The 19,523-nt window shown below is 33.6% G+C and overlaps 1 protein-coding gene and 1 long non-coding RNA gene across 3 annotated transcripts; one reads left to right on the top strand and one right to left on the bottom strand.

Moving 5' to 3' along the window:
• The first annotated feature begins 7,419 nt into the window (after window positions 1–7,419).
• LOC109239365 lies at window positions 7,420–7,736 on the top strand. The gene is made up of 2 exons (XR_002069886.1): window positions 7,420–7,530; window positions 7,602–7,736. It is a non-coding gene; the product is annotated as an uncharacterized LOC109239365 (long non-coding RNA).
• On the bottom strand, window positions 7,479–10,960 carry LOC109239364 (PHD finger-like domain-containing protein 5B). 2 transcript variants are annotated; one of them, XM_019405919.1, is made up of 3 exons: window positions 10,851–10,960; window positions 8,535–8,612; window positions 7,538–8,117 (listed from the first exon to the last, which is right to left on the bottom strand). In XM_019405919.1, the coding sequence occupies exon 3, from the start codon at window positions 8,092–8,094 to the stop codon at window positions 7,762–7,764; it is 333 nt and encodes a 110-aa protein (XP_019261464.1). In that variant the 5' UTR covers window positions 8,095–8,117; window positions 8,535–8,612; window positions 10,851–10,960; the 3' UTR covers window positions 7,538–7,761. The 2 variants fall into 2 exon arrangements, with proteins under 2 accessions (XP_019261463.1, XP_019261464.1); XM_019405918.1 differs by lacking the exon at window positions 8,535–8,612 and having other exon boundaries at window positions 7,479–8,117; window positions 10,851–10,959.
• Window positions 10,961–19,523: the final 8,563 nt, after the last annotated feature.

The following is a 19,523-nucleotide window of genomic DNA, read 5'->3' on the forward strand; positions in this document are numbered from 1 at the left end:
GTGTTTGAAAAATTACCTATAAATAGAGACAACTTCTTCTCATTTTTCTATTAACCTTTTATAAATTCTTCTTGAGTGTTGTAAGAAAAATATTGGGAGAAAGAGAGTTGTGAGATATTATTAGAGAAGTCAGTATGAGAAACATTATTTGTATAAAAAAATTTCTTGAGTGAATTTGTGAGAGACTTTCTTGCGTTTTTTCTGTGTAAGTAGAGCGAGATCTCTAATTCCGTTCTCTATATACTTTTTATAGTGAAACTATTCCTTCTACTAGCAAACATATTGGTTGAGCCACGTAAATCTCGATGTCACTATTTTTTATCCCGTCTGCCGCATAACATGAATCGTAGATGCGAAAAAGGTACACCCAAAGTACACGAACAACAAAATCAGATAGTGAATTTTTTTTGGTTATGCAAACTGTATTAGATCGGGTTCAATGGTAAGGACAGAATGTATTCCCCAAACTGTAAGATGACTTAAGAAGGAAACTGGATGCTATTTGTAGGTCCTGAAGGGGAAGAACAATGATTTGTTGCTCAGGTTCTTCACCTTCAGAATTTACGAATAACATCCAGTTTTCTTTTCCAGTCATCCTACAGTTTGGGCTTTGCATTTTGCCTTTACCATTGAACTCGGATCCTATGCAGTTTGCATAATAAAAAAGATCCACTATATGTCTAATTATTTGCGTACCTTGATTATATCTTTGTCACATTGACGGTTCATAAAGTTGGTATCTGCTAAGGATATTCTGCTTCTGTCAAGCTAAAGGTGATCGAAAATGTTGGCCATATGTTGCAAAAGAATTAATAACACGTTGAAACACTTTAGTTTGCTTACGATTATTTGCGCATTAAATGTACTGAATTGCAAGAGATCTTGAATTCTTTTTTAAAGTGTTGTCTGTATATCACCACCTTTTTAGATCTCCTTCATTCATATTTTCTAAATTCATTCATATATCAGTATTGGTTTTTGAAAGGCATTTCATGATAAAGATGTCAGAGATTTCCGAGTGGAATAGTACTAGAATTGCTTTATGGTGTAAACAATGTTGAATATAAGATTTATTTTTGAGTATTCAAGTGTAATGAATTTTTATTTATTTTTTGTAATCTTCTATTCAATTTATTTGCAATCTTCTATTTTATTTAAATTTAGCAGTAAATCATTTTTTCCTTAATCTTAGTTGTCTCATATATAACAATTTAATCCAACGTTCTTAAAGAGTCTTTTAATCATATTGCAAATTTATATATTGATGGAAAATATATTGAACATTTAATATTTTTTGTTTTTATTTTATTTTATTCTATAAAATATTAGATTTAGATGAGTTTAAATGTTACATGTAGGGGTATACATATACTGGGTTGGTTTGGTCGGATTTTCGGTTTGGATTGGTTAGGTTTTATCGGATTTTTGGATTTTTTGTTACTTAAATATTATTTCTGTCTTACTTTGTTAAATTTTTGGTAAGTAAATATATGTTTAGTAAGAATATAAAAATATTTTGGTAAGTATTATTGTAATTAAAAATATTTTTAACGGATGTAAAAACCATAATCAAAGAAAACAAACTTTTTACTTGAATAATAATATTCCAATAATATCTCATGATAAGATAGATAATTTGATAAGTAACTTTTTTCTTCTATATTTAATATGACTAGCTAAAACAATCAGTGTGTTGTGGTGTATGAAAGCCGAGAAACCTTGGGCAAATGTAACCAAAATTGACATGGGATATATACTAAAGCTAAAGATCAAACCTCCATCAAATAATATTAGATATCTCATTTTAGCATCCTGTAAATCCAATCAATGATCACATATTTCTTTTGAAAGAGTAAAGTGATATTTCGACAACTAATCAAATTTCGTATAATTTCAGAAAAACTTCAAAGGTTGTTCAAAATAATCCGGGTCGGAGATGAATGTACAACAAATCAATTTACAAAAAAAGGACAAAACAAACGTGTCAATTGCTCAGAAATTGCAATTTTCTTTTGGTTCGAAGCATAGAGATGAAGTTCCGCCTGCAATAGTTGAAAATTAAAATCAAGATTAGGAGATTTAGAACTTTATAAAACCTTTATATTAAGTCGCTTTGACGAATGACTTATAAATCGCATGGGTGAAAACGCTATATAATTGTGAATGAGTTATAAATCGCATTAAATAAATGCGTCTTATAAATCATAAAAGAGAATGCGGCTTATAAATAGCATTAAAAGAATGCCACTCATAAACTGCAGTAACATAATTGTAGGGAATGTGATTAATAAACGCAATAGTGTAATGTGATTTATAAATCGCAAGCGGAATGCGACTTATAAATCGCAATAGCAGAATGCGACTTATAAATCGCATTCTTCAAATGCAGTTATTATAATAAATTTTGACCTCCAGATAATGGATATGCCCATTAGGCGAAGTAGAGGGCTTATATTCAATTGAAGCCCAAACCTATTTGTTTATCCAAAACAAACCAAGAAGCTGAACCTATTTTGTTTGTACTTTCAGAATTTTCATCTCCCATAACTTAAAAACAAATTTAAATTATACATACATTATAAAAATACAAGTCTGACAGTCGCATTATATTGAATCTTGAATATGATCTACTATTATTTTTATTGTATTATCATTTTCTTCTATTTTTATTTTTTCATTTTTGATGGGTGAGTGGGTGTGGGGTAGGGGTGGGGCAACTCATAGAGTCACAAGATTTTTCTTAACTTAGACAAAGAATAAATACTAAAGAATAAACTGTGATTCCAAAGTACAAGCACATGATTGAATTTTGTATTTTGTCAATAAGGAAGGATTAAACTGTTAGAACTAACTAGAAAAGAAGTTTTACCTTATTTCACGTATAGTTTCCAAGTTATGACTTATGTATATTGTAGATATTCTCACCTTAATTTATGATTTAATCCTGATAAGTTAGTATAGTTTGATGTAAATATCAAATGCGGATAAATTTTTACATTCTTTTTCTCGCTCTTAACCCATATATTGTGCATCAAGTATATCAACCATATGTCACAATACATCAATTCTATATTTTTCATTTATTTATTTCACTTTGTTCTACAACTAACCTTTCAAAGATAGGAGATGTTATATATTGATACTATATTTGAGTTATCAACATAACATTATAGTAAAATATGTGATGGACTAACAAAAATATGATAGACAGATTTTATCACTTCCTCAGTATCAACAATATATATAACTTTTTTCTCAATATCACTAAAAAGAAAAGTTGAATTCCACTTACCAACTTGTTTGGATGGTTGTTACCTGTTGTATTGTATCGTACTGTTATTTTAATTAATACAATGTTTGTTTTGATTGTTACTTAAATTTTATTGTATCATATCATTAAATTTGTCGTTATGTAACGACGAAAAGTGTCACTTTATGGAACAACCGATTCGGTGTGGTCGTGTCGTTACCTTATTTTTTCTTTCATCTTGTCCTTCCTTATTATGAAATAATCTTAGTTTATCTTTTACCCTACCTTTTTATATGATAGTTCTATCTCGTATATTACTTTTTCTTTATAATATTGCAAGTACATTCTACATATTATCGGTGCATGACATCATGAAACGACGTCAAACAATACAATCTATCCAAAGATTATATGCATCAAAACGATACAATATAATACAATGCAATACTATACAATAAATTATGAAACGATACATAACAACCATCCAAACAAGAGATCTTATTACACAAGGGGTCGAATGGGGATAGTGAGAATTGAATCCGCACTTATTATGTAACAGTTTCTATCATTACAACTAGAGGGTAAGCTCTGACTGTGCCTTAATAAATCATCAATCCGAGGGCATGGCACGACACGAACACGAACACGAGTTCGACACAAGGGGCATGTCTTGTTTTTTGCTAACCAAGGAATAATACAAGCAACATGAAACCTATGACAGCAAGCAGGAAGTATCAGACAACACATATTACCTTGTTTAAATTCTGCTAAGCATATACAACAGTCATTATTTTTGCCTTTAATTTTTGGCCGATACCCTATTTTTTCCCCATCATCAAAATCATCTATCACTAATTCAATAGTTGCCACTAGATATGGGGTTTCCTGAGCTCTTTCTGGTGTCATAACACGAGCTCTCTCTGCCGTCACATTATGCAATCTTTCTGTTGTCACACTATGAGCTCTTTCTATTGTCACATTACTAGCTCTTTCTGTCATCACACTATGAGCTCTTTCTGTTGTCTCATTACGAGCTCTTTCTGTCATCACACTATGAGCTCTTTCTGTCATCACACTACTAGCTCTTTCTGTTGTCACATTACGAGCTCGAGCACGTTCTGTTGTCACATTATGAGCTCGAGCACTTTCTGTGGTGACATTACGAGCACTTTCTGTTGTCATATAACGAGTTCGAGCACTTTCTGTTGTCACATTACGAACTCGTTCTACTGTCACATTATGAGCTCTTTCTACTGTCACATTACGAGCTCGAGCTCTTTCTGTAATCACATTATTACGAGCTCCTTCTGTTGTCACAACACGAGCTCTTTCTGTTGTCATATTACGAGCTCTTTCTGTTGTTTCTTCATGACCTCGTGCTATTTCGGAGACATAATTCGATTGTGATCTTGATTCTTCAGAAAGACACATCAATATCATTGCTATGATCGAACATAGCAGTGACGAAACAACCAAGGAAGACAAATGTAAACATGAGATTTGACATCTTTTATGTGGTCGCAGAGGCAGATGGAGAAGAGTTCCAGCCTCCGTTGGTGGTGAAAAATGGTAGGGCAAGGATTTTGAGGATGGAAGAAGGCAACGTAAGGTTTTATAATTTTAAGTTGTTGATATAGAAATTTATTAGGATTTGAAGTAACCCGTCCGTTTAAGACGTATAAATTGATTGGGTCTTTAGTTTGATTTTTGGGTTTATGTTAAATAAAGTATGAGAATGTTTTACTATTTCACGAGATATCTTTTAAATAAAATATTATTAGGTCTTTATAAAAATTAAATTTTATTAGGTTTAATTTAGTAACTTTAATTAATTGCATCTGTCGTAATATATATTTATTCTGCACCCGTATTTGATTTATACCCCTGAATCCTCAATTTTATATAATAAAAGAAGGAATTAAAAACTTTAACTATGGTTAGGGTCTTATTTTATTCAATTAAATCTCATTCATTGATTTTTAACCATAACAAGTGTTTCCAATTCAAGTAATAACTTGGAGAAATGGAGAGAATAGTAAATGGAGAGTAGTTGGATCCCTGAATACCCCTATGAAATATATTCGTTCATATAATACTAACAAAACTGCTCTTATGCCTTGACCATTATTGGGTGATAATATCTAGGGATGACAATGGGGCGGGGCGGGTTTGGCAAACCCACAAAAATTTCAACCCGCTCCGCATAGTTATTTTTTCAGTTTTCAACCCGCCCGCCCCGCCCCACTTAATTTTTTTTCTTTTTTCTTTAATTTTTTTTCTAAAACAAACTAGTTTGACATTTTATTATTTTATTAAAATGGAGAATTTAATAGTATCGCATAAATATATAAGTGAGAGAGTATTACGCTCATCTTCCAAAATAAATGGTTACTATCATCGGAAAAGGGTTCAAAATGCTCCTAAACTAATGGAAAAGGTTTAAAAATACCCTTCATCCACCTATTGGGCTAAAAATATCCCTCCATCCACTTTTTGGTTCACTTATGCCATTTGACCGTTAGGTCAATGCTAAATTAAAAATTATTATTATTCTTTTTGTAAAGCGTAAAAAAATATTTTGCAAAATATTTTCGTTTTTCTAAACGAATGCACCAATAGTCCGCTAATTTAGTAAAATCTTCTTATTTTTTTGTCAGTTTTTACAAAAAAAATATTTTTTTTCATTTTTTTAGTTTTTTTAAAGCATTTTTTTTTGTAAAAACTGGAAAAGAAATTGTGAAAACAGAAAAAAAAATTATTTTTAATAAATATTTTCGTTTTTTAAAAACTGAAAAAAATATTTTCAACAAAATATTTTCGTTTTTGAAAAGTATTTTTTTTCATTTTTTCAGTTTTCTTAAAACATTTCGTTTTGTTTTCGTTTTTCAGTTATTTTTTTAAAAGAAAATTTTTTCGTTTTGTTTTTTAAAAACTGATTTTTTTTCAAAAACGAAAATATTTTTTTTAGTTTTTAAGAAACGAAAATATTTATTAAAACATCTTTTCGGTTTTTACAATTTTTTCAGTTTTTAGAAAAAAAAAGCTTTAAAAACTGGAAAAATGAAAAAAATATTTTTTTGTCAAAACTGAAAAAAAAAAAAAGAAGAATTTACTAAATTAGTGGACTACTGGTGCATTAGTTTAAAAAAACGAAAATATTTTGCGAAATATAGTTTTAGAAAAAGAAGTAATAATTATTTTTAATTCAGCATTGACCTAACGGTCAAAGGGCATAAGTAAACCAAAAAGGTGGATGGAGGGGTATTTTTAGCCCAATAGGTGGATGAAGGATATTTTTAAACCTTTTCTAATAATTTAAGGACATTTTGAACCCTTTTCCGTACTATCATTTTCTATTGGGTTGGTGGATTCAACTACCCTTGTCCAAGGAGTATCAATTGACGCCTCTTTGCTGGAAAATTATAGGTAAAAAGAATTTTATATATGTGTATTATATGTTGAATCCTTTTGACTTGTGTTTGCTTCATTATATTTTGACTCTCCTCGGGAAAATCCTGACTCCACTATAGTTGGTCTAGATAATTGGATTCCTGAATTCTTATTGACAATGAAACTAATGGCATCTAAGGATTAAGGCAGGATAAAGTTCAAAGAAAATGCTACCTTGTGTACTCTGCCTATTTGTTAGATCTTCAACAAATTTGGTTGTGATAGGTGCAATATCAACAATCAAAACATCCAAAGGGATCTATATCACAGTAATTTCTCACAAAACTAATCACTGCTGTGATTCAGCGACTTCTAATAAGCCTTAAGATGAACTTTTTGTAAAGTCATAGATCGAATCTGGATTTCTTCGAATTGATCCTCTGGGAGTCGAAGGGGAGCATTGAGCCTTAGAACAATGGTAAAGTTGTCTCCGTGCGACCTATATGTTATGGGTTCGAGCCATGAAATCAGCCACTAACGCTTGCATTAAGGTAGGCCGCCGTGAATCCCTTTTGAGTCCTCTGGTAGTCTAACACAATTGTCGCAACACAAGGCGCACTGAATGCACGGATATGTATGTCATTAGTAAAATTCTATACTTCAACTGATTCTCTGTTTAGCTCATGCACATAAGCTCTTCCTTGTGTAGCTTTCTACTATAAATCGCATCAACTTTAGTTAAATAACATGCTTCATGTAAAGAACAAGAACCATGATAGAAGGGCATAGGAAGTTACACTATCAGCAACCTAAAATGAAGTACAAACTTCACACCCGATAGAGAGAGCCATTTTGTTGCATATCCATAAAACGATACAAAGTTACAATAGGTTAAACTTGTGAGACCGATAGAGAGAGCCATTTTGTTGCATATCCATAAAACGATACAAAGTTACAATAGGTTGAACTTGTGATACCAGTATGTAATATCGCTAAGATCCAAGGAAATATAGGAAAAAGTTACATGGCCTATACTTGAATGCCTAATTTGAAACCTTCATACTAGCAAGAAACACATTGTAGTGAACTACACCAATACGTAGAAACAAGAATCCAAACCCTCATCTCTTCTTGAAACCATATTTTTTGCGTTCATAGAACAGATCTGTTTTAGCACTACCCAGATTGACAATCTTTGGACAACCATCCCTATCTTTCTCCTGCTGAGTACATTCTTTGCAATAATATGCATCAGAAATGCCCACACCTCCGCAGATGACACAACGGCCCTGAAATGATCCATAGTTGCATTCATCACAAACTCGGACAAGTGTGCAAGGACGCACATAGGAATCACAAATCACACACTTTCCATCACATTTCTCACAAAGTCGCCCAATAGCTATTCCTGGCTGCTTCCTGCACATGATCAAGTCAGGATGATGCTTGGCCATACTTCTTGAGGTGAGGTTTTAACCTGCAAAAGTAAAAACGAGGCAACAGTCGTTAGCAAACAGCTGACACAAGGCAAAAGAATGTACTTCAATCTATATGATTACATATTAGTGAGGCAGAAAGCATAGTATAACTAAAGCAAGACCGTAGAAGCAATAACCAATATAAGTAGAAAGACAAACATTATCTCCTGTAACATTTATAAGGCCTACAGATGAGAAGGAACAACTATGTCTCGATCCCAAGCTAGTCGGCTGATGAATTCTCAATATCATAATGCTCTCTGCTTGGGTCCATAATACTTCAAAACTCCATAATTAAGGATTATCTAACACTCGAAGTTCTCTAATATACTCTAGCGGCCCCAACTCTGAACCTCTGTTCGAAAAGTTACAAGAATCTTCATATCAAGTAACAACAAAAAAGAAGCCAAACTTGCCATGTAAAAAACTTCGACGCAGCCAGTCCAATGGGAACAGACATCTTTTAAAGCCTTTGCCGAGGCCATTTCTGCAACCTGGCAGAGTTGAAATGAAAGAATGTTACGGGTGATTACTCGATGGACAAGGTTAGTTAGTCTCTTAGTTACACAGGTATTATTTATACCCAATGTAAAGGGTTAACTAAACAGAGGATAACAAATAAAGAATTTTGTACTGTGAATATATTCTGCTATACCTCAAACCAAACATCCCCTAAAAATATTATAACAAGCACTAGTCTTCTAGTTTGTATCACCTATACAAAATTTTAACTTTCATTTTTTCCATCTTTTGCTAAATCTGCCTGGATTCCAAGATACAGATAAAAAGGAAAATGAAGAAAATAGCATCAGTGGTAGGATTGTCCAGATCAACTTTATTTCCATCAGATTTGACAATGCCTAAATGAAGATAGAACTAGCTCTAACATTGCCCCTCTCCTTTGGCTTCTATTCTTCTCACTTGACAAGGGTTCGTCACACATTATAGACAACAGTAAAACTTATGACTTCCATGAAGGAATTTTTTTTTTTGGGGGGGTGGTGGGGAACCCGGGGAAGATAGATGGTAACAACAAGGGAATGTTGGATCAGCTATTTGGTTCTCAAATTCTGGACTGCTTATCAACGAGAAAGCTCTCTCAGAATTTTTTTTTTTTTTTTTTTTTGATTTGCACCGGGTGTCCGAGTCTCTAAGAGACCCGACTAATCCCGGGGGTGCACAGGCCCTCGGCAAGGAGTTGCCCGCAAGTGCACCACGGTTAATTCAGGTATTTACCCAGTCCGATGGCCCTCAGAAATTGTTTTCACCCAGTGGGTTTCGAACTTGAGACCTTGAAAGGGAGCAAACCCCAAGGCTCAAGTCTATTGCCACCAGGCCAACCCCTAATATTCTGCATTTAAGTTTCGCATTCTTGCTAGTGACATCATGCCCTTTGCAAGCACAAAACAGCTTCTATGCACCACTCATCTTAATCCTCTCCACAAAAAATAACAATGGCATCCACATCAATCCTACCAGAAATTGATATGGTTAAACAGTTGATTGTTACTAGTCATTCTTCATGGTTAGTTAAGGCACAAGTTTTACAAACACCAATTACAATCCCAATCTTCGGATTCTTTAATAACATCATCAGCAAGTTCAATGCTTGCCAAGACTTATCCTACTTCGCATGAACCTATATCTAATTTGGTTCCACAAATAATCAACCTTTAACTCACCCTTTGGATTCTACTTCTTCACTATCTTTATCTAATTCTAATGATTAGGAATACCACAGGGCACAGAGAAACTGGACGTCCAAGTTCTTTTGAGTTTTGAACCTACACTTCAAATAATTTAATATAGCTGGATTCTCATATAGAGAATCACTTTCTTTTTTATGATGAAATTTTTACCTTCAAGTCAATAGGATAAAAAGTCCAGACACTTACTCCATAGTCTTAGTGGTTAATCTTCTCAACTTTGAACACCCATAGAAGCATCCCCTCCCCCAATTCCCTTTTTCCTTGACAGGCTATAAAAGAGACCTTCACATAAATATTTTCTAAACGATCTCGATTACTATTAAATGTAAAAAATCATTAAACCATGATAAATTGGTCAATAAAGTGGATTCAAATCCTAACAAAAAACAAAAAGATGCTCGGTGATTTCTTCTCATATGTCGAACCTTTAGTGAGCATAGTTTCCCGATAGCTGCACTAGTGGGAGGTAACAGGTACAAAGTACAGGTGAAGGCAAGCTAGCACAAAAACCACCATTAACGGAACAAAAAAACCAAACTTTAATAAGTTTATTTGGTTCTTTCACCAGCACATGACTAAGCCTATTGTAAGTTATCACGAAACAGTCGAGTTCATCATCTAGCATACACAGTAATTATTAATCTGGATAACTCTATAAGTGTAAAGCTCAATTTTTTTTATAAAAGTTAAATGCTTTTACTATTTCTAATTGAGGTTAACATTAATCCATAATTTACTTAAATCTGCTACTGCAACAAAAGTAAATTGGTATAATGCTCTGAACTCAATTACTAATACCTAAACCTAAAACTAAAGGTTACATAAAAAATCAGAATTTTAAAACATTTATTTACAAAATAAAGCATAACAAAACATTCTGAGTCTTGTTATTAACACACAAGCTAACTTTTTTATTATGATTTTAACTAATTCGTTGAATTCAAACACAAAACAAACGGAAAATCAAACAAAACATAATTAAATTAGCTAACAAATAACAACATGGAAAGATGTAAAGCGAACCTGATTCGAGGAATGAAGCTTCTGGAACCAAAAGCCACAGGGTTTTATCTGCAGAGAGTGAAAAATAGCTCAGCTGAGTATCGAAGATGACCCAAAAAAAATATTGAGGCCCGTGTATATATATAGTGGGCGAGAGGCGGTGGGCTTGCCCACTTGAGTTGCCCAAATCCATTATATGATTTGGGTTACGGGATCTGTACATAGATAGCCAATCAAATTTAGTAAAAATTGTGTGGGGTAGCTACTTTTTAAAATGATATTTACTTTTTATCCAGCATTTTCAATGCTTAGCAATAGTAGCCACTAGTTTAATTAAATGGCATAAGCTTTCTCTATTGCAGCCAACCGGATTTGCTCGGCAGCTTGCCATTTCAGTGCCTCAACGTAGCCGGAGTCGAACCGGGCGTCGGTGTAGTGATCCTGATGATGATTTACTGGCCTTATCATGACACCTTGATCTGGTGTTGGTGGTTTTATAGGTCTTACGAAAATTGAAAGTTGAAGGTCCAAAGATAGAGCTTCTGTTGATTCTCATGATCGGATATTAAAATTAAAGTTAAGGACACTTGGTCCTGAATTTAGACTAACAAGCTCATAAGTTAAGGACAATAGGTCCTGAACTTACAGTTACAAGTTCAAAAGTTAAGGACAATAGGTCCTGAAGTCCTGAACTTAGACTAACAAGCTCAAAAGTTAAGGACAATAGGTCCTGAAATTAGGCTAAGAAGCACAAAAATTAAGGACAATAGATCCTGAATTTAGACTAACAAGCTCAAAAGTTAAGGACAATAGGTCCTAAACTTAGACTAACAAGCTCAAAAGTTAAGGACACTTAGTCCTGAACTTACAGTTACAAGTTCAAAAATTAAGGACACTTGGTCCTGAACTTAGACTAACAAGCTCAAAAGTTAAGGACAATAGGTCCTGAACTTAGACTTACAAGTTCAAAAGTTAAGGACAAGTAGTCCTTAACTTAGAGTTACAAGCACACAACTTAAGGACAGGTGGTCCTGAACTTCGAGTTCCACGTTCAAAAGTTAAGCACATGTAGTACTAAAGTCCTGAACTTAGAGTTGCAAGTTCAAAAGTTAAGGACATGTAGTGCTGAAGTCCTAAACTTAGAGTTGCAAGTTCAAAAGTTAAGGACACTTGGTCCTGAACTTTTATGAGCAGAAGGGTGTTTTCGTCCGGGCAGGTAAAGTTTATTAAAGCAGTGGCTAAAGACTAAAGACATTTTAAACAGTGACTTAAAAGTAAATACACGTGTTAATAGTGGCTAACCGTGCACTTCCCCCTTAGATTTATTGCTTATTTTTTAGGGATTTTTACACGAATATCCCGTCGTATTCATTGTTTATTTTTTTTTATGCATATACATAGTTTATACATTGATGATACATAATTATAAACATATAATACATAAGTTATGCATATTATACATTCAGCAGCTATTTTTATTTTAAGCAATTTGGTGGGCGGATATTTGGGTGAATTCTTATATTTTTTAACCTTATTCATCGGTTATTTTAATTTAAAAAGTTAAGTGGATGACTATTTAGGTTAATTCCTCTACTTACTTAACATTACTAGCTTATGGATTTATTGGGATAGGAAAGGTAAATGACACCATGCAGCCACTTTTAAGCATGTTGTTTAATATGTATTTACAGTTTACAGTGTATTTAAAGATTAGCCGATTAGCTCAAACTTCAGGACATTACGTCTTGAAGTTTAAACTTCAAGGTTCAAACTTCAATACATCGTCTCCTAAAGTTCGAATATTGCATCCAGAAATTAGAATTTTATCTCCCAAATTTTAAATTAGCAATTTCAGGATACTTAGTCCTGAATTTTAAATTAACAGCTTAAAAATTTAGGACACTAAGTCCTGATGTCACGACCCGATTTCTAACCAAGTCGTAACCGGCATTCGGTGCCTTAACATGACCGAGCGAACCCTCTTGGCTTTTCTATTCTGTTCTATTTCTGTTATGCAATGCATCTCAACACAATTCGATATGATTTAAAGCAAATACTTTTCTAAATCTTCAAATAAAATAATATTCTGAAAAGAAATTCATTCTGCTATCTTGAATACATTGAAAAACAAATGTAATACAAAGTGGACACCCATGACTCTGTTCTGACTCTGTCTATGAAGCCTCTAAGAAATACTGAAATAATAAGATAAAATACTGGAATCAACGAACCCCACGAACTAAAATGGAGCTCCCCAAATCTTCTGGTAATGGGAGGAGAATATCCAAGCTCGTAGCCTGCTTACCTGCAAAATCTGTGCCTACATTGACATGTGTCAATATAGGTTCCCATGAAGAGAACGTCAGTACACCACGGCGGCACTCAATAAGTAAAGCAATCCTCCACTAAAGCTGGAACAAGACTCCCAAAGAAGTATGTATGCATGATAAAGAAAATTCTAAAAGCTTCTGATAATGAGTTGAAACGGACAACTCATATATCTATTGTAAAATTCTTCTTGATGTCATTTATGAAAAATTCTCTCTTTTCTTTTCTCTTTTTTCTGAAAAAATATAAAATTCAAATAGATAAATATATAAACTTTATCGGAACAATCCCTGTAAATTTTCTAAAGCATTTTCTTTTCTTTTCTGGGGGGTTCCATTGATTCTGACATTCTTTTTTATTCTGATTCTGATTCTGAAAATGTCACCATATGATCGGTATGGTGGACGATCCCAACCCGATCGCCTGGACCCCATTCCTGTGGTGCCTCACAGTTCAAGGTTCTAGCATGCTCGCGTTCTTGTGCCTTACCAGGACACTTCTATCATAGTGCCCGAACCAACGGTACACTAATCTCCTACTCTGGCACGAGTAGTTTCGGGGTAACATAAACCACTAGAGGCTATGAACCCTTCTGAGAGATCTAAGGAAATTCCTAAAATGTTCTTCTGAGAAACTTGCATCAAAAAATTTAAAACAATGATATATCTTCATAGTTCTCATCAAAATAGTTCCATAAAATCATGTAAAAGAAATTTTCAATATAGTCTATACATTTAAGAAACATATGCAAGTCATGAATGCATGAGACATGATTTATGGAACAACAATCTATTCTTGAGTTGTTAACCATGATAATCATCTAAGATCTTTTTCTACAATTCTAATGGATAATGTGAGTCTACTCGTTCCATTCAGAGTCCACATTAACTCCCTACACAATCCAACAATAATTTATGACATGATCTTTGTGAGAAGATTCATTACTAGCTTATGGGCTTTATTGGGATAGGAAAGTGGAAAAGTAACATTCGTTTTTTTAACAGTCTAATAAAAAAATAACATCACATTAAATAGAAAAAATGTTAGCTATAATTATTGATCCGTCTAATCTATGAGCTCTAATGCAAGGTAGTCCGAGCACCATCATTATTAATTAAAAAAAAAGTTCAGGTCCAAGCTGTATACCCAAATCCAAGCACAACAAATGCTTTAGATTTGGAAAATTATAAATGGCTTTATTTTCGTAGTATAAATAAGTGCTGCGCAGAAATTAGTTGTTAACAGATGGATATTAGCAGTCTGACAGACTCAATTATGCACTGCTGATCTTGTTTTAACACTAATGCAAATGACTGATCGAGATTAGGCTACGTAGCTAGTTTCGCTGTTTTCTAATTAAGCTGTGTTAGTTATAATTAGTTAATAATTAGATCTAGATCTGGCATTTGACTTTTCTCATTAATGTAGCAGTGACAGTGTGTATTATCCAAGAAAAGATAATTGTTTATGACTTATGATTTGATCTTGACTCCCTGTTCCCTACTATTCTCAATTTATATATAGTTAAAGCCATCAATTTTTTTTCTTTTTTTTCTTTTTGCGCGCACTTAGCATAAATGGCAAATCTAGAATAGACACAGCGATTTAATAGGAATCTTGATTTAAATATTTTAAATTTTTGGTTCTTTATTCTGTAGTAATATAAATGCGAATTTATCCCTTGATTGTCTACTATTGATAGTGTAAAATTAAAAAAAATATTGGTGTGTCACAAAAGTGAATTTGTAAGTTGGAAAAGAAGGTAATTAACTTGCCATATTATTAACTAGAATGATCGTGTAAAAATTCGCTATAACAACTAGTATAACTTTTGATGTGACTCAATCATACTCTAGATTAATTACTTCGAAAATGTAAGTCGAATATTCATTATATTGAATAGTATATACTATTTCGATAAAAATATCCCATTGAAGTTAGTAACCTAGGGCTAGGAATATGGTAGGATGCTTTCTCCTTATAAGGAGAAGATAAATGCGAGGGGAAAACTTTTGTTTAACATTTCCGGAAAGACCGTCTATTTGTTTAAGGATTGCCAAGCATTTGGTACTGAATTTCCTCCTCAGAATTCTTTTTCCTCTTCAACTTACATCCAAAATTTATAGCTAAAATTTGCTTGAGTCTTACACGTGGCAGGTTATTTACCTAGCTAAAAGAATATTTAAAATACTTCTGTACTATTTATTTATTTATTTTCATTTGTTTATGTGTGTGAAAATGGATAGCACTTTAGTTTTGTCTAAGAAACTGGGAATTTAATGTGTTTGATGAGCAGTTCTACATTAGTGTTGGTAAAAATAGCACGAGTTAGTCAGTTTTCGAACTGGTCATCCAAAAATAGTCAGTGTTTGCAAAGTCATTGAAAAATAGCCAATATTTTGCTACAACACGGAAAGTTCCAGCATAATATACTGGAGATCGGTGCACCTGTGTATGAATTTCCAGCATATTATGCTGGACCGGTATATTATATAGAACTCCAGTATAATATTATGGCGGAGTATTTTTCGTATTTTGAACAGTGTTTTCGTTCAGATTTATTATTATATGAAAAGTGACTAAATTTCGATTACTTTCGAAACTGTGGCTATTTTTGAATGACCACTTGTAAATCTGGCTATTTTTTAATTTCTCCTATTTTTACCGAATTATGTACCATCTAGCAATCTGTTGGGCTAAAATGGCCCAAAGATACTCTTAACATGGTGTGATATTTGTCCGCTTTGGGACAAATTCGCATGGTTTTTGCCAAAAGGCCTCACACTATTAAGAGTATCAACTCATTATAAATAGCTTATTTTTCTTTTCTACTTTCCACGTAGAACTTTGTTCACACACTCCCAACAATCTCCCCCTTGAACTAAGTTTCACATGATCCAACATCGTTTATGGGCTAATTTAGAGATTAACTGTGTGCCACCCACATGATCCGAGTATTTACGGTCACCGAAGGATAAGAGGTTGTATATGTGTCTTTGAAGCTATATATGGGTAAAGGTAGTGAACCGGCCCATAGACGCGCAAAGGCACTAAGCCGCATCCCCCCTCCTCCTCTCCACCCGCCATACTCCGCCATCTCCGTAGTTTTATCGCCGAACCAATGACTCTGATACCAGTTGTTGGGCTAAAACCAGGGGCGAATGCAGTAAGAGTGAAGCGGTGCCGTCATAAATTTTTCTTAAATGTATATATAAATAATTTGCAAAACACAATATAAGAACAAAAATTATTAAGTGTGACACCACCTCCTAGTCTCATGATTTTTTATTATTATTTAAATTCGTCTCCGTTGATCATTGATGTGCAAAAAGATTTGAGTTTGGCATTCCAAACTTTGTACATGATCATTGAGAAGAGACTTCTAAGTTAGTTCTAACCAAGAATCTAATATACAAGGTGTTTAGGGGGGAGTCATAATTAATGTGGGAAGGTATGATTTTTTTGATCGTGAATGAAGGCAAGTTCCATCTGTCCATGTTAACTAGGCCTTTGACTCGATTGGGGAGTCCAGGAAAAAAGTTGAAGACATGAATTTTATCAAGACTGTGACTCAAATTTGGCAATTTATCACCTGGTCTATTGGATTCTCTTAAGCAGTGGTTGATTTCGAATCCATGCTCTTCAACTAGCAGCTCCTGGATTTTACTAATGATGTTGGTGATCTTCCAAGGTACCTTCCATTCACTTTTAATGCACTTGGAGATAAGCAATGAGTCAGTTCCCCCATGGCTAACCTAGTCCCGTGATTTGGTTCTTCATTTTCTACCTTTTGTGAAGTACAACAATTGGCGTGAGCTGTTGGAGGAGCATAATCAGATTCACATTTTCAAAAAAGGTCTTTTCCGACCTCGAACTTATAATTTTTCTCAAAGAAAATTTTATGATAATTTTTCGCTTTGATCTTCAATGGTTTAATTTGTTAAGTATAATAGCTTGGAGTATAGTGTAACTAAATATGTGACTTTTTTCTTCTATAGTTACTTGATGAATTCATTAATCAAGGGAAATGTATTTTCAAGTATAAGATATATACTTGGGCGGATGCACCAAGGTTGAAGCCACTTTCGAAAAAGTAATTCTTTTATTTAAAATCCTGCATACGCCACTGGTTATAACGGCCCAAAGATATTCTTATCATTGTGTGATATTGTCCGATTTGGAACAAACCCGCACGGTTTTTCCCAAAAGGTGTCACACCATTAAGAGTATCCAACTCCTAATAAGTAGTTTATTTTTCTTTTCTAGTAGTACTTTGTTCACACACTACCAACACAATCAAATTTAGTTGTATTGTTTTCCCCTTTGTAAATGATTCTTCTATATAAATTTTATCAATCAGTTGTCACATACAGATGCGGACCCAGAATTTGAAAGTAATAAAGATACCAGTATCGAATAAAAGTTAAGTTGTATCCCTCTTCCCTAAATCAACAAATACAACTGCTTAACATATATACATATATATATATATATATATATATATATATACATACTTAAATACTTAAGTGCAGGCTATTCCATAATAAAAAATACTTAAAAGAAAAGTACTTGAAGTTAAAAGGTATCAAACTAATCATTTCAACTGTCATGTTATTGATGATAGGCTATAATTACGTATTTTAGTCGATTATTACACTCTAATTTACTGCACTTTAATTGAGTTTGAGCTTTAATCGCTAGTGTTTTGCACTAATTGTATGTTTTATGCCTTGTAAGAGTGATTCCGAGCTATATAGATGTTATGGAATAAATTAAAGTGATTTGGAGCTTTAAAGTTTGAGTAAAAGTTCAAGGAATTAAGCCGGGATCGTGTTTGGGGGTCAACGGATGATAGTTAGAGCGAACGAAGACTCCAGTAGGCAGATTGCGCACTGTCTAGTAAAATAGACATAACTTTTTGCTCAGAACTCCATTTTGGCTCCACAATATATGGTTGGAAAGCTAACTCAAAGAGCTACGTTTTTCCAAATTCGGAACTGAACAGGGTGAAAAATGCCTAGATGCGCGGCCGCGCTAGTTTTAGCGCGCCCAGAAACAGAAAGTCAGCCAATTAGCGCGCCCAGAAACAGAAAGTTAGCCAATTAGCGCGCCCAGATGCGGTCAAATGCACTGCAACGCTAGTTAAGCCCGGGAAAAGTGTCATTTTTCACATTGGAGAAGGTATAATTGTTTGGGCCCAACCCTACTTGGTATATATACATAGGAGAACGTTTTTGAGAGCAATTTTTGACCAAGGAAGAGCACAGAGCTGCCGTGGAGGCCGGGTTTCATCTTTTCTTCCACCAACTTAGTAATTTTTATGTTTCTTTGTATGATTTGTTGTTTTGCTACCATGTCTATGTGGAGCTAAACTTCACGTTCTAGGGTTGTGGTTCTTTCATGACTATTGTTATTCGGATATTGATTTTGATTTCTTAGTTTATCATATTGGTTTATTTATTCAATCCTGCACTTAATTATTTGATTGCTTGATCACCAATTGAATACTATCTACGAATCTAGAGTTGAACTCGAAAGTGGGAATTCTAGATTGCATATAGGATTGAGTAGAGCAAGTTCTTGAACCTGGGCCTCGGGGAACGGATTCGCAATTAGGATAGACATATACCTAATTGCCTTGCTTGGTTGATATACAGGAATTATAAATGCGTTCTTGTTGATTCTAACTCCATAGACATATAGGCGTTAGGTTAGCTTGAATAGGCGAGTAAGAACTCGACAGATTCTTATGAGCAATATTAACCCTGTCAACCAATAAACTCGATAAATTAGTTAGTCAATTCAATTGAAGAATACAATAGGAATGTTAGATAGCCCATAACCCTAGATCGTTTTCATTACATTGATATCATAAAAATCTGCTCTTCCTCTGTTTAAAGTTCATTATTTATATTCGGTATTTAATTAATTTAGAATCAATTAAATCTAGGTTTAATTCTTGTTTAGATAATCAGGATAGTCTAATTTAGTTAATGGTTAATCACAAGTCCTCGTGGGATCGACATCCGACTTTTAGTCACTTTATTACTTGACGACCGCGTATACTTGCGTGTGCGTTTGGGAGCAACAGTTATACACACTTTGATACGTATTATGATGATTTAAAACTCTATTACAGCTAGTATCAGATATTAAGAAAAATTAAACAACTTATTCCAGCGAGGAGCTTATAATGTCCACATGGACAGCCATTAAAATTTGCAACCAAAACTGTGTATGTGGTGCTGTATTACAATTCTTAAATGCGAAGTAAAAAAAAAAAAAACACTTTAAAAATAAGGAATGAGAAAATATAGTTGCAAACTTGCAGGATTTAAATTTTGTGATATAATATATATATATATA

This window comes from Nicotiana attenuata, unplaced genomic scaffold (genome assembly GCF_001879085.1).
Source record: "Nicotiana attenuata strain UT unplaced genomic scaffold, NIATTr2, whole genome shotgun sequence".
In the NCBI taxonomy this organism is placed as follows: Eukaryota; Viridiplantae; Streptophyta; class Magnoliopsida; order Solanales; family Solanaceae; genus Nicotiana; species Nicotiana attenuata.

What these genes read in the sequence shown, in the direction of transcription:
- LOC109239364 (XM_019405918.1), bottom strand. Translation starts at nt 8,094, where the DNA reads ATGGCCAAGCATCATCCTGACTTGATCATGTGCAGGAAGCAGCCAGGA.